At 45.4% G+C, this 14,831-nt stretch overlaps 2 protein-coding genes across 5 annotated transcripts in view; one reads left to right on the top strand and one right to left on the bottom strand.

Annotated features, from left to right (window-relative positions):
* Positions 1-10,432, bottom strand: part of GDAP1 (ganglioside induced differentiation associated protein 1) — a 70,091-nt gene extending 59,659 nt beyond the window's left edge. The window contains exon 1 of the mRNA XM_051843847.3: positions 10,189-10,432. The gene's annotated coding sequence lies outside the window, so the exon portion shown is untranslated. The remainder of the gene's footprint in view (positions 1-10,188) is intronic.
* Positions 10,433-10,562: 130 nt separating this feature from the next.
* The window catches only part of JPH1 (junctophilin 1), a 91,387-nt gene continuing 87,118 nt past the window's right edge, over positions 10,563-14,831 (top strand). For 3 of the 4 annotated variants that reach the window (XM_008255639.5, XM_008255638.5, XM_008255637.5), the window contains exon 1: positions 10,563-11,204. In XM_008255639.5, coding sequence (XP_008253861.1) covers positions 10,826-11,204 — 379 coding nt within the window. In that variant the 5' untranslated portion in view covers positions 10,563-10,825. 4 annotated transcript variants of the gene reach the window in all.

Raw genomic sequence — 14,831 nt, 5'->3', positions numbered from 1 at the left:
GACAGCAGCCATAGTGTGCACCTCAATAGAGCTCCTGTGCCATCTTCTGGCAGGAGTACTTCTGCTCTGGGACCCCACAGAGCCCAGGGTTGCATGGACAGGAAGGATGAAACCCTTAGTAGGCCACTGCATGTGAGGGTAAGTGAGGGACTAGTGCTTCCACTTCTCAGTTCCCAGACCTGCATGCCTCTCCTATTAGTAATGGTGCCTTAGAGAAGCCTGAAGTAGAGCACACTGCTGCATTTCCAAGGGCACCACTCCATCTTCGTAGATTATTACCAGGACTTCAGCTGTGCCATTAGGTGATCATGCCATCATTCTATGAGTTTTAGTCCTCATACATAACAAGGTATGCAGTAATGTGGTGTGTGGTGACCTGCAAAGCCCATGATCAGGAATTTCCTTCACTGTGAACTGGGTCCCCAGTTGGATGTTGGGTGTGCAAAATGTCATGCCTGTAGATCCAGCATTCCCTAAGTACCTCGATAGTGGTAGTAAAGCCCGAGACTTTCAGGTCAGGAATGGCAAACCTAACCCAAAATAGGTGTCTATACCTAATGAAGAAGAACCACTGTATATTCCAGGCTGAAAGAAGACTAACATAATCAACTTGCCACCAACTATTGGTATTTTCATGGAATAGTCTCTGTTGCTGGCAGGTTGGATATTCAGAGGCTGAGAAAGCTAAGGTGGTCTTGATAAGTAGAAATTCTTCCTATGGAACCCATGTGCAGCCTCTACCTCTGCTACCAAGACTACTAAGTTCATATGCACCTTGTTCCAGTTCTGGAATTGCTGGTGAAATGGTCTAACTAATGTCAACTGGCTGATTCCTGGTGTTTATTTGAGTATACAGTGCCTCCTCTATGAAGGGCACTGGCATGCAAAACAAAACTCTTCCCACCTATGTCCACTCCTATACTGTCATCCACCCCAGACCTCCATATCTTCAGCCTCCCAGTCTTTCTCCTTCCAGACCACTAACCTGTTGGACAGACTTCCCGCCAGTACTCAGAACGTGACATATATTCTACGATGGGTCACTCTTTCATGAGATGTAGCAATTTGCCTTTGGGTTTGGAGGGGCCGTCCTGGATGTGAGACTGCCCCAGACCTGAAGCTGTAGCAGCTGGAGGTTGTCTGCTGAGACCCTCCTCACTACAGTTTCTCTTGAAGGGAGATCTGAGCAGTCCACCTCCATGACCATTCCCTGGGGAGTTCTGATGACCTAATAAGTAAAACAAGAATAACAAGTAAAATGCAAGAGATGACAAAATGGAATATGATTAAGGAAAGGAAGAGGAATTCAAGATTTATCTGGAATGCAATCAGTATCTAAAGAATCCTACAAAGGTTTCTGGTGTGCTTGCTGAGGAAAGATAAACATCCCTCTCACCACTCAGAGGAAAGCCTTTTCTATTATTGGTTATTGTTTCAGATCCCATTCCAGAGCTCTTGGAGCCATTCATTCCTCGATTATAATTTACATTTCTCTTACTGCTTAATAAATGATTTCTTTTTTCTCTCCCTCAGCTATGAGTCATTTAGCAGCTTACTCCTTAATTGTGCTTTCAACAATATTGTGTGCCTCCTTTCTTTATTCAGTCACTTTGGGAAAAGGTTATCTCATCAATTTTCACAACTTTTAAAAACATCTTAATTCCAACACTCCCAAATTGCTTTTCTATTCCCTTGCTATCCCCAAATTTGTGTGACTTCAAATGCTGAGGCACCTTCCCACTGATCACCAGAACAAAGTACTGTGGTTTTAAATGCAGCATGAGAGATGATCTCATCTTGTCTCCTCTGGTTCCAGGCATCTCTTTTCCAGCATGTCTCTTGTTTTCACAATCACAGACATGAATTCTACCCATTCCTTTTCTCTGTAGGGTGTCTCTTAACTGAAGAAAATCATTCCATTAGAGTCTTCTAAAAGGATGTGTCTTTACTATAGCCACAAAGCTAAACAATATGCCTGTGATTCCCAAAAATAGTTCCAACCACAGCAGTGCACAAAATCACTGTCCTCTGAACTCTATAACACTTGAGCGCTTATTGGCTGGTTGTAGTTGCATCCCTTGTACTTTTATCATTTTTCTTTCATAGCTCCTTTCTCTTTAGAGATACTTTATAGCTTTAAGAACAAGGTCAGATCCTCACTTCTGTCTCCAAGCCTAGGCTGGTAATCACATATACATACATATATACACATACACATCCCCAGGCACACATATATGTTTCAGGGTTTGCTTCTGGTACTAGGTCTTCAATATGCACCTGCAATTCATTCTGTGTCTTAAAGTTTGCTATTTTTATGGCCCCCTTTAATCAGTCCTTAACCTTTTTATTGTTGGAACTTTCTTGAAACCTTCCATGAGCTTCTTCACAGACACAGATGTCGTCTGGGGCTATGTAGATCTTTCACCATTGGGAAGAGAAGGCTGAGGGCCACAAGGGACAAGTTACAGGAACAAATCAAAATACTACCCTTGAGCTTTAAATAAGGCTCAGCTGGTGTTTTTAATGTCAGAATTAGACTATTTCTAAATTACACATATAGCCTCTAGGGTAGTGTTGCCTAGTTGTACAAGCCAACAAGTATCCAGCAATTATTCAAAATCCCAGCCCCATGAAACTATTGGCTGGAACAAGCCTAAAATGAAGGAAACAAGAAGAGCATAACAGAAAGAAAAACATACAGGGAATGAGACCACTAAAGCGGTAGGAAAAAAGGAGGGAGGGAGGAAGCAAGAGATCTGGGTCTCAGAGACATTGAGGAGGTCAGTGCTCACGAGCTTCAAATCCACAGCTGCCAATAGCAGGACAGGCACTGAAGAGAGTCCAGTTTATCTGTCTAATAGGAGGGCTCCAGTGAATGGATGGACATCACTGGACTCCTGAGAACAGGACCCGAATCAAGTGGCATGAGAATGGCAGGTAGTGAGGTGAAGACTTGAGGGTCATGGAGTCTTTCAAAAAGGTCTGAAGTTTCAAAAACAGATACAGGACTTGAAAAAAGTAAGACTAGGAAATTAGAGCTATTTTAATACGGAGGACACAAGCGCATACTTGTTGACTGGGAGGGAAGAAATTGAGCATATTTAAAAGGAAGGAATTGGCTGGCTCCACACCTCACTTGGCTAATCCTCTGCCTGCGGCACCGGCACACCGGGTTCTAGTCCCGGTTGGGGCGCCGGATTCTGTCCTGGTTGCTCCTCTTCTAGTCCAGCTCTCTGGTGTGGCCCGGGAGGGCAGTGGAGGATGGCCCAAGTGCTTGGGCCCTGCACCCCATGGGAGACCAGGAGGAAGCACCTGGCTCCTGGCTTCAGATCGGCGCAGCACGCCGGCAGCAGTGACCATTTGGGGATTGAACCAATGGAAGGAAAACCTTTCTCTCTGTCTCTCTCTCTGTCACTGTCTAACTCTGCCTGTCAAAAAAATAAATAAATTTTTAAAAATTAAAAAATAAATAAAAAAAGAGAAGGAATTGACCCAGAACTTGGAGAGGAAAAGAATGTCTTCTTCTGTCGGGGAATGGGTGGAGAAAGGAAGAAAAGGAGAACCATGCAGTGTTTTGCAGAGGGGAAAGTGAAGGCAGCTCTTTACCCTGTGAGGTAAGGACAAGGCCCACTGCTCAGTAAGAGAGAGCTGGGTCTGCCAGGGGCTCAAGGGCAGCGATGAGCATCTGGGACTTGCTGAGAAAAGATCTGCTGAGAAGCAGGGAGGGACTTCCTTGGGGCAACTGGTAGATGGCGTGATTACCTCCAGAAAGGACTTCCCAAGAGTACGGGATAATGAATGGTAGCCTAGGATTAGCTACTGGGTGGGTAGATGTGCCAGTAGAGAGTTGAATGCCAGGACAGGGTGGTAGAAGTGACTCACTAGGGCCTACAGGCTGTCCAGGGAAGGACAAGAGGATAGGGGTGCATCAAATGAGTGAAGACTTTGGTAAGAGTCTGTTATTCATTCACTGAGCATGGAGAAGACAAGAACATCTTGTTAAGGAGCGGCACTGGAAAGTTCCAATTTTCAGAGTTGGCCATTCTGTGTCTGGGAAGGTAGACTTTCATTTAAAGATCATGACACTGAGAAAGGCCATGGATTCTGAGACCAGGCTGAAACTGCCAGGACAGTGGCAGGAGACAGCAGCAGGCAGAGGCAAAGCAGATGTGCCCTGCCTCCTGATAAACACGGGGACCTACAGAGAAGATGGCGACTAGAGTGGGCCACTGGCAGCAGGACAAGGGAACAGGGCAAGACTCAAAAGGAGATGGCACAAAGCAACAGCTGTCAGAGTGAAAGAGAGAGGGAAAGAAACAAGGCTTCCTTACTTGTCAACTGACTGACTTTTAGAGTTTGACTTCTGTTACCCAACTGCTTACTGAACATCTTCTCTGTGGTATATTTTGGGATCATCCTCTGCTAAATTAACATACCTTCCCCAACCCCTGTAATTTACTCTTCTTCCTCCATAAAAAAAAAAATAAAAATAAAAAAAATAAAAACACTCGAGACAGTGGCATCACTATTCACCCAGACTGAAAGTCTAAAAAGCAGGAATTAAAACATCTTCTGTGCCCTTTCTTGCCTCCTCTAAGATTGATCTGTCCCCTCACCCACCATGTGAAAGGCTGCAATGTGTTCTCAACCTTGGTCCAATAAAAGACAGCAATCAAGAACCACCTCTAGAATTACACAGATGTGAACTTGAACCCCAGCTCAACCATTTCTACCTTGAGTAATCCTGGGCAGATCAACATATTAAGCCCATTTTTTCCTTCAATAAAATTATTGTAATACTAGTACGAATCATACTGATTGAGATTTAGGTGACTACTTGTAAAGAACTTAACATAGTATCTGGCACACACTAATTCCCTTAAAAGATATGAGAAGCCTCCTCCTCCCAAACTAATTTTGGAACTCTTCTGATTTCATGCTGTCTGAAATGTTTATGACCATATAATTTGGAAAGAGATGAATTATTTATTTGAAAGGCAGGGTGTCAGAGAGAGAGAGAGAGAGATCTTCCATTTGCTGGTTCATTCTCCAAATGGCCACAGCAGCCACAACTGTGCCTAAAGTCAGGAATCCATCCTGGTTTCTCACATGGGTGGCATCAGGGGCTCAAGCACTTACGCCATCATTCACTGCCTTCCTAGGCATACTAGCAGAAAGTTGGAGAAGAAGTAGAGCAGCCGGGACTCAAATAGGCATTCTGATAAGGGATGCCAGCATCAAAGGCAGTTGCTTAACCACTGCACCACAATGTCAGCCCCATGACCATATTTCTTAATATTTGCACTTATTATGGGTAAATTTCTTATATTTTATGAATATTTGATTATTATAATCAAAATATTTGATTATTTTTATTTTTATAAATCAGGCTAATGATATTCATCTTGAGTTATAAATTGATTTCAGGTGTTTTTACATACTTAGAATCATCTCCTTTAGACAGAAAACACCTATAGATTAGCTTTTTATTTGTAAATTCTTAATAAAAATCCTCAGTAATTAATTCTAACATGTTAATAAAAATGAACTTATCAAATTCTTAAATATACCTTCATTTTACTTTTTTTTAAAATATTCATTCATTTATTTGAAAGACAGAGGCAGAGAGAGGTCTTCATCTGCTGGTTCACTCTCCAGATGGCTTCAATGGCCAGAGCTGGGTAGAAGCTTCTTCCAGGTCTCCCATGCAGGTACAGGGGTCCAAGGACTTGGGCCATCTTCTACTGCTTTCCCAGGCCACAGCAGAGAGCTGGATAGGAAGTGGAGCAGCTGGGACTCAAACCGGCACCTGTATGGGATGCTTGCAGTACAAGTGGCAGCTTTACCTGCTATGTCACAGTGTTTACCCCTGTGTACCTTCATTTTAAAAACATCTCTAAAGGGCAGGTATTAGGATGAGCATTGTGGAGCAGTCAGTTAAGCCAGTACCCCATATCAGAGTACCCACATTCTATACCAGAGTGCCAATTCGAGTCCCAGCTACTGCTCTTCCAATCCAGCTTCCTACTGATGCATCCTGGGAAGCAGCTCATGTGCTTTGGCCCCTGCCACCTGTCACCTCCATGGAGTGCCTGGCTACTGACTCCATCCTGTCCCAGCCCTGGCTATTGTGGGAATTCGGGAGTGAACTAGCTGATGGAAGATCCATCTCTTGCTCACTCACTTGCTCTCACTCTGCCTTTCAAGTAAGTAAAAATACACATTTTTTAAAAAGGCTTATTTAATTATTTGAAAGTCAGAGTTACACAGAGAGAGGGAGACAGACAGACAGACAGACACACACACACACACACACACAGAGTCTTTCATCGGCTAGTTCACTCCCCAGATGGCTGCAAAGGTCAGAGCTGAGCTGGTCAGAAGCCAGGAGCCAGGAGCTTCCTCGACCTCCCACCTGGGTAGCAGGGGTCCAAGTACTTGGGACATATTGTACTGCTTTTCCCAGGCCATTAGCAGGGAGTTGGATTAGAAGTGGAGCAGCCAGGATACCAACCAGCACCCATATGGGATGCCAGCATTGCAAGCAGCAGCTTTACCTGCTATGCCACAACACTAGCCCCCAAAACAGACATTTTTCTAAAAATAAAAAAATTAAACATTTTAAAGGGCAGATATTTAACCTAGTGGTTAAGATACCAGTTACAATACCTAGCAATCCACAGTGCTCCTGGGTTCAACTCCTGGCTCCAGCTCCCAATTCCAGCTCCCTACCAATACAAACCCTGGGAAACAGTGGTGATGGCTCAAGTAGTTGCGTCCCTGCTGTCCATGTGAAAGACCTGGATTGAGTTCCAGGTTCATGGTTTGGCGCAGTCCAGTCCTGGCCATTACAGGCATTTGTTAAGTGAACCAGAGGATGCAAGCTCTGTCTCTTTCTCTCTCTGACTCTCAAATAAGTAAATAAAAATTTCAAAAACAACCATCAAATTCTAAGGAAAACATCCATATCAATAGGTTGCTAACTGGGCAAATTCACATTTGAAATGGCTTATCATTTGTTATGAAATGTTTAATAATGCAAATTTGCAATATCTGGGTCTTTTGAGCATGGAGGAAAACAAACTGCTAGAGTGGTTGTTGGTCCCTGGGCTTGAATGGCCTCCCCCATCCCACCTGTCAAGCCAACATTCACATTCTCTTCTTACTAATCCCTTCTTAAAGCTCAATTCAACTCCCCCTTATCCAGGGCAAAGGTTCAGAGGGAGAGGGAAAATAAGGACATTACTAACCCTGAGTATTCAACGGCAGCTTATTCCACTGTCTCCTATCAGCTATGTCATTATTCTCAACGCCACTTCCTTGTCCTAGTTCTTTCTCAGTCTTCTCCAACCAATATCAACAAACCTGAACATTCACTTTAAGGAATACAGGTACGTGAATGGGGAAAACATACCACTGTGACGCCAACAGGTACACAGAAGTGTGGCTTGTATGGTTACTTTGCCAAAAACTGTTCCGGCAGATAGCAAAAATCCAGTACTAACTTTCTTCCATAAAGACAGTCAATGGTAGAGTCCGGTTGGGATTAAGATTAGTTAAAATTTAATAATAGATACCTGGTGGAAGATTTTCACTTTTAATTAAGGTTCCTTCCAAGGAAGAAATCTATCAGGGATAAAAGAGGAAAAGATTAAGAAATAAATGGCTATATCTCTTGTCCTCCCCAAATCTCCATATTCGGTGAAGATGTGTGAGTACCACTATCCTTTGCCCAACTACCATAAATGGGCCAAACTTCACACACTCCAGAAAATCTCTCATTTGCATGAGAACTGATTAATAAGAGCAATGCATAAATGTTTCAAAAACCTAGCCCAAAGAAGAAAAGCTGAGAGACAAAGGATACTCTGAGTATTTCAGGCATGGAAAGCCAAGACACTCTGGCAAAAGATCTCTGTGAGTGAGATCTCAGTGGAAAGAACAGGTCTTCAAAGAAGGAGGTACCTTTCTCTGAAGGGAGGAGAGAACCTCCACTTTGACTATGACCTTGTCTAAACAAGATAAGAGTCGGAGAACTCAAGGGGCTTCCATAGCCTTGGAAACTCATGACTGGAGCATAGGGAGATTACTGATGCCATAGACAGGAGTGTCAATTGGTAAAGTCAACAACAGGAGTCACTGTGCACTTACTCCTCATGTAGGATCTCTGTCCTTAATGTGCTGTGCATTGAGATTTAATGCTATAACGAGTACTCAAATAATATATTTCACTTTGTGTTTCTATGGGGGTGCAAACTGTTGAAATCTTTACTTAATGCATACTAAACTGATCCTCTGTAAAAAAAAAAAAAAAAAAAAAAAAAAAGAAAAGAAAAGAAAAGAAACTATCAACTCCCAACTTGACTCTCACTGGGATTAAACATGACAATAGGTCTGATCTGATTTCATCATCATTAAAAAAAAATCATCTATTATTTTTCACTTTATGTTTATGTGTGGGAGCAAACTGTTGAAATCCTTACTTAATGTATACTAAGCTGATCTTCTGTATATTAAGATAATCGAAAATGAATCTTGATGTGAATGGAAGGGGAGAGGGAGTGGGAAAGGGGAGGGTTGTGGGTGGGAGGGACGGTATGGGGGGGAACCCATAGTAATCCATTATTCGTACTTTGGAAACGTATATTCATTAAATAAAAGTTAAAAAAAAAAAAAAAAAGAAAAGTGGGGGGGGGAAAAACGTTAGCTTCAGCAATCACCCTATTTCTTACATTAGGCAGGACCTCAAAATAGATGTGAACGTGTCCATCTCTGTTGGCTCCTGATTGTCATATATCCCATAACAGAGAAATGGAATTACAGCTCAGCTGCAGAGCCCTGGGCCCTCATCTTCCCAGTGGCCTAAATCAAGCCCCAGTCCAGGACAAGGCGCTGAGCGAGATGTATAATGATTCAGGCCACTAGGGTAAGCACTATTCCTGGCAACTCCACGGGCAGCGCCATGCAGGAGGGTTTTAATGCTCTTTGGCGATTTGGTTCTATGTAAACAGAGATTTTTCTTTCAGTCTTTCAGCCAGAAAAGCTGGAAAGGCCAGCTCCGGTCCTGAGAGAGAGAGAGAGAGACAATCAAGGTCAGCTTTAGTTCCTTTTCTGTGCAGTTTAAGCCTACATTTTCCCTGCTGCCTTCCTGACACCTGTCCTTATATTTTTATCTGATTATCAAATACCTAGTGAGAGAAGCTTTGGCAGCCTGGTGCTTGTGCAGTCATCCAGAGCCCTCCCAGCCGCAGGAACACCCGCAGAGCAGTGTTGAGAGGCCAACCTAAGACCACTGGCTGTGAACCTCAAGTGTCTCCAGTGGGTGTTTGGACGGTGAGGGTGGGACCAACGCCTGCTCTCACCAGGAGCAAAAATGAGTGATTCAACTTGCAGACTCCCAGAGCTCTAATTCCTGGCTTGGCACTGCTCCTACCACACACTCAGTTATTACCTAACATAGAAAAGGGAAGGCAAATCTTGCCGTTCCCATCGGGAAGATGGCAAAATAGAGGCTGAGAAGTTTAGAAGAGTTGCCTAAAGTGCATTCGACACAGCAACGTTGTCGCTAGAAAGTAGATCAGCTGACAGCTGTGGTGGTTTTGTAGGTCACAGTCTCTTTGTAAGTTTAGAAGGTGCTGTACTTGCCACATCCCTCCTTGAAAACTTCTATTTACTTTCTGGATACCAGCGCAGCGGTACCAGGTGTACATTCCAGACACTTCTCCATATACACAGTCTGAGTCCTCTGTCTGTTGGGTACACAGCTCCAGGGTGAAGAGTTTCTAAGGTTAAGAAGAACAAATGAGGTATTCGCAGTAGCAGGCTGTAACGGAAACATCTTCAACATTAGAAATCTTAAAGGACGAGCCAATTTATTCTGGGGTTTTCAAGCTGTCTTGCTCTCTCTCTCAGTAGCTTCATTAAATAAATGCAAACACATGTGCTTTGCAATGGGTAGGTGTAAAAGAACATTCTGCACAATTATAGCTAGGCTGCTGCAGATTTGTATCACATGCATGCATATATCTGGGGGACATTAATTCATGATGACAGCTGAGCATGACAAATGCAGGAGTACACAAGTTGGAATGTCGGAGAAAAATGCAACTACAAACCCCATGCAGACAAACACGCATATAAAGACTTCCCTCAACACACACACACACACACACACGTGGCCGCACTTACAGGAGCTTAACCACATCGAAAAACCCCAAACGCAAACTCAGGAGGCTCGGGCGCCCGCGAGCTAGCCCCCACACGAGCAGCCGCGCCTTCATCTGCAGGCGGGGACTGCCGCGCGTCCACGGGCACACGCGCCCTCCCACCAGCATCCCACTGCGCGAACACAAGCGCACCGCCCGGTCCCCGCGCCCGCCCGCCAGCCGCCCGCCGGGGAAGCGGTGGCTCCCGGCGCCGGGGGGCAGGGCCCGGTGGGGCGGGAGCGCCGTGGGGCCGGGCCTCGGCGCCCGGGGAGGGGACGAGGGGCGGGCGCGGGGCGGCGCCCGGCTCACGTGGGCGGGCGGGAGCAGCTGAAGGTCCGCTCGGGAGCCTGGGCTGTCCTCTCGCGCGCGGCGCTGGCCGGGGCGGCGGCAGCGGCCAAGGAGGAGGAGGAGGAGGAGGAGGAAGGCGGCGGTGGTGGCGGCGGCGGCAGAGGAGGGGAGGACGGGGGCGGCGTCGGACTGGAGCCGTGCGGCGGCGCGAGCTGCCCGGGGCGCTGTCGTGAGCTCGCCCGCCGGGCCCCCACCCCCGAGCTACACCCTGCCGTGCCCAGCTCTGCCCGCGTCCGTGCCCCCGCGGGGAGCGCGCCGGGGCTGCCCCCCGAATGACGGGCGGAAGGTTCGACTTCGACGATGGCGGCACCTACTGCGGCGGCTGGGAGGAGGGCAAGGCGCACGGGCATGGCATCTGCACGGGGCCCAAGGGCCAGGGCGAGTACTCCGGCTCCTGGTCGCACGGCTTCGAGGTGGTCGGAGGCTACACCTGGCCCAGCGGCAACACCTACCAGGGCTACTGGGCGCAGGGCAAGCGGCACGGGCTGGGGGTGGAGACGAAGGGCAAGTGGATGTACCGGGGGGAGTGGTCGCACGGTTTCAAGGGGCGCTACGGGGTCCGGCAGAGCCTGTGCACCCCCGCTCGCTACGAGGGTACCTGGAGTAACGGGCTGCAGGACGGGTACGGCGTGGAGACCTACGGGGACGGAGGTGAGCGGCGTCGCAGGCGGCTCGGCTGCTCGGCGAGCTGGTGCGGTGGGCTTTGCCCAGGCTGCGGGGGGGGAAAAGCGGGGCGGACGCGCGGCGCACGTGTCCGGAAACCCGCCAAAACACCTGGGCCGGCGTCCACCCGCCTCCCGCGCCTCCCTGGCCCCGGAGGCTGCTTCGGGACGGAGGGACTGGGGCGCGAGGCTTTGGGGGCTGACCCGGTTCTAGGAGTGGGCGGCGTGTCCACACTCGGGGGAGCGAGGCGTGAATCTACCTGGCCGGCGCCAGCTCTGCACTGCTGCCCGGGAGGGCTGGGCTGGATCGAGGACGCTGTCACTTGAGCCCTTCACATTACGTTCCTGATCCCTCCCTCTCCCGGCCGGGTTTGAAATCGCCACTCTGGTGGAGTTAGCGCGAACGCGCTTGGGGCTGGTGAGGCTGGCGGTCCGTGCTGACCGCTCCCCGGATTGGTTTCACGCGGAGTCGGATTTCGCTCCTGGTTCTCCTGTAGCCTAAAGATAGAAGCCAGAACCCCATAACTAGGATGTTGGGGGAATTGTACCTTCTTCAGGCTGCGTTTGGAAACGTCGTTATTGGAGGCAGAGACCACCTGATGCAGAGGGGGTGGGTTTTCCTCCTAGTTCGCATTCGGTTCTTTAAAGCTTAGGTTTTCCCATCGAAAGAGTAGCAAGCTTTGGTGATCTGGTGACCACTGAACGAATTACTAGGAAAACGTGTTCGAGATGGTTAGCTCAGCCGCGCTTTTTGGAAGCACCATGGAAAGACGTGTTCCTTGCAGCTGCTTACTTGGGCAGGGCGGAATCAGTAGCTACTCAGGTGCTACCTGCAGGTGTATGACCTAAACAGTATTCCTGGTTGTGAACCGAGATCATCTTGTCTTGACTATTTAGCCATATTTTCTAGAGAAATTGTGTATGCCCTGGCACAGAAGTTCTCTTTTTTACATTACAAAGTGTGTACATTATTGAAACAGGTGTCCTGAAACCTGGTGGATTCCCTTATGTTTTAAAGCTGGGGAACACGGATAGCCTGTGCTTTGGCAAAATACGTTTTCTGATGATAAACCTAACCTCACTGAATTGAAAAGGATCGTAGGAGGCGATGTCCCCTTTTGGAATTAAGCCACTCAGAGTTAGAGGATATTAAAGCGATCCAATTAAAAGTTTCTGCAGCCCACTGCAGCCCCAGTTATGCCATTGCTTATATAAAAGCTTATACAATTTGTACACTTCACTTACTCAGAACACTTGGGCCGTGTTTCAAATGCAAAACAGCAGAATGGTAGGATTTGCTAAAAAGGACATCTTTTCATCCTACGGTATAAAGAATATGGTTCTCATGGATTAAAAAGAAAAAAAAAAAACTTTTCTAATACTTTTACATTGACTGTAGGAGTCCTGAGCTCCACAGTGGTTTAATCAGGGGCCTAAGATGGTCTGAATAGGCATGAAGTGCTTTGGTTGACAGCCCTGTAAATATGTTAGTTTGTGGTTGGATTTTATTGGAGGCCCCAGCTCTATTGTATAACAAAATTCCATGCTCAATCGTGAAATGCAAAATTTATTTTTTAAAAGTGTGCATTTTATAACCTTTTCAGAAGGCTGCGGATAGTGTTCTTACAGAAGTGTTGGAAGGTTAAAAATAGTTGTCTTTTAAAGTTACTACTCATTAAACAAAATCTGTTGGTTTAGGATAGGCATTATACCTAGTAATCAAAATATATATAGCACAGTAAAGCCTGTCTGTGTCTGTGTGGTAGAAGCCCAAATAAACCTCCAGGATGACTTTATGAATAATTTGCTTTAAAACATTTTTTTCTAAAAAACTCAAAATTTGGCATCATCATAGTACTGTAGTTTTCTTTTTCTACAGAAAAAAAACCCACAAAAAATTCAGTATGCTATAATTAGGAAAAAAATCACTATTGAGTGTCTACTCAGTGTTAGTTGACTTTCTGCTTTCTCTTTTATGCCACCTTTCATTTCACTAGAAAATCCAGGCTCATACTATAGGGGGAGGGGGGATCTCAATAGAAATGTACAGCTGTAACTTATTTCATTCAAAGGTTTTGTCCAAAATAGGAATACCACTTTCTTTACTCCTAATAGAGCTTCTTTTTGCCTCCACTCTCCACTCCTGTACAATATCAGATTAAGGAAAAATCTGATTCACGTATTTTGTTGTTACATTGAATTGAGGAAGGAATTCCAGGTGAAAGGTATCACTTAGATTATTAGTGATTTATGTGTGGAATGTGGCTGAAATAGAAACCCCCTGAATATTAAGACTAAGTAAGTACCATACTCATGAAATCCACGTCTAGGTATCTGGAATTTTTTATGCAAATTGTAATCTGCAATACTTTGTTTTTTCACCTGCCATAAAACTATTGAGAATATTGGAGGAGACCCATTATTTTGTTATCCATGTATACACTTGCACATACCCATTCATAGCATGCAAACTTAAGTTGGCATAGTACAGTCCACATTTGACTGAAACTCATTCTGAACTGGATGCCTTCCACTACAAGTCTGTGTAGTAGTTAAAATGGCTCGATCTAAAAAATCAGCTCCCAGAGAACGCAATTTAAAACAAACCTGTAAAAAATTTGTACACTTTTGAAATATGTGTTTATATTAAGAATCAAGAGGAATGGATTAGAACTTTATTTGAGCAACAGGGAGAAATTGGAGCCTACCTGTTTGCTAAGGAAATGTGTGCTTTTTTCCTAGATTCATTGACTTAAGCTATTTTAAATTTCAGATGAACTACTAACAGTTTTGACTGTAAATTGGTTTCTAGCAATTCGGACAGGAATGTGGCCAAGGTGACTGTTCCCCTCACTGCCATATCCTTGTGTGACAGTTCAGCACAGAAGTAAATTTCCTGTTGCTGTTGCTTTGCTTCCTTGGGGATTCTAAATACTGATCTTACTTTTGGAGGTGTCTTTGAAGTATATCAGCTGTTATCAGTGTCTCATCCACCAATATGCCATGGTTGCAATTTGACAAGTATATACTTATTGATATCAGCATTTTTGCAAATTGTGGTAGCAAATTAACATTCATTATGTAGAAAAGTTAACCAAAAATAAGATTTGTTTTAGTATGTAGAAATCAGGTTGTATAACGTTCATCCTAGAATGTTAATTTTATCTATATAGGCAAAAGAAAAGTCAAAGTTGACATTTCCTGTTCATCTCAGTTCCTTTTCCTGGTGAGGTGGCAGAGTTTTGGAGATGGCTGGTATTCTGTAAGAAGTGTCTGACCATGAAACGCTTTATTGACTACCTCAGCTTTTGGGCCTGTCCTTTTGAGAAAGCTATGGTTCCCTACCTCCTCCAAAGTTTACAGATGTCAGATTAAGCTTTTGCATCCACCCAGAGTATGACATGAACAGTACAAGATGCATGTAGGAGTTCGTTGTCACTCTTATTGTCTGTTTATATGATTTATTTATTTTTTTATTTTTTGACAGTGGACAGTGAGAGAGACAGAGAGAAAGGTCTTCCTTTGCCGTTGGTTCACCCTCCAATGGCCGCCGCGGCCGGCGTGCTGCAGCCAGCACACCATGCTGATCCAAATGCAGGAGCCAGGTGCTTCTCCT

The sequence above is a fragment of the Oryctolagus cuniculus genome, chromosome 6, assembly GCF_051225735.1.
Source record: "Oryctolagus cuniculus isolate XC-2025 breed Fujian yellow rabbit chromosome 6, ASM5122573v1, whole genome shotgun sequence".
NCBI classification, from domain to species: Eukaryota; Metazoa; Chordata; class Mammalia; order Lagomorpha; family Leporidae; genus Oryctolagus; species Oryctolagus cuniculus.
The sequence above is the reverse complement of the archived record's forward strand: the minus strand, read 5'-3'. Positions and strand labels throughout refer to the sequence as shown.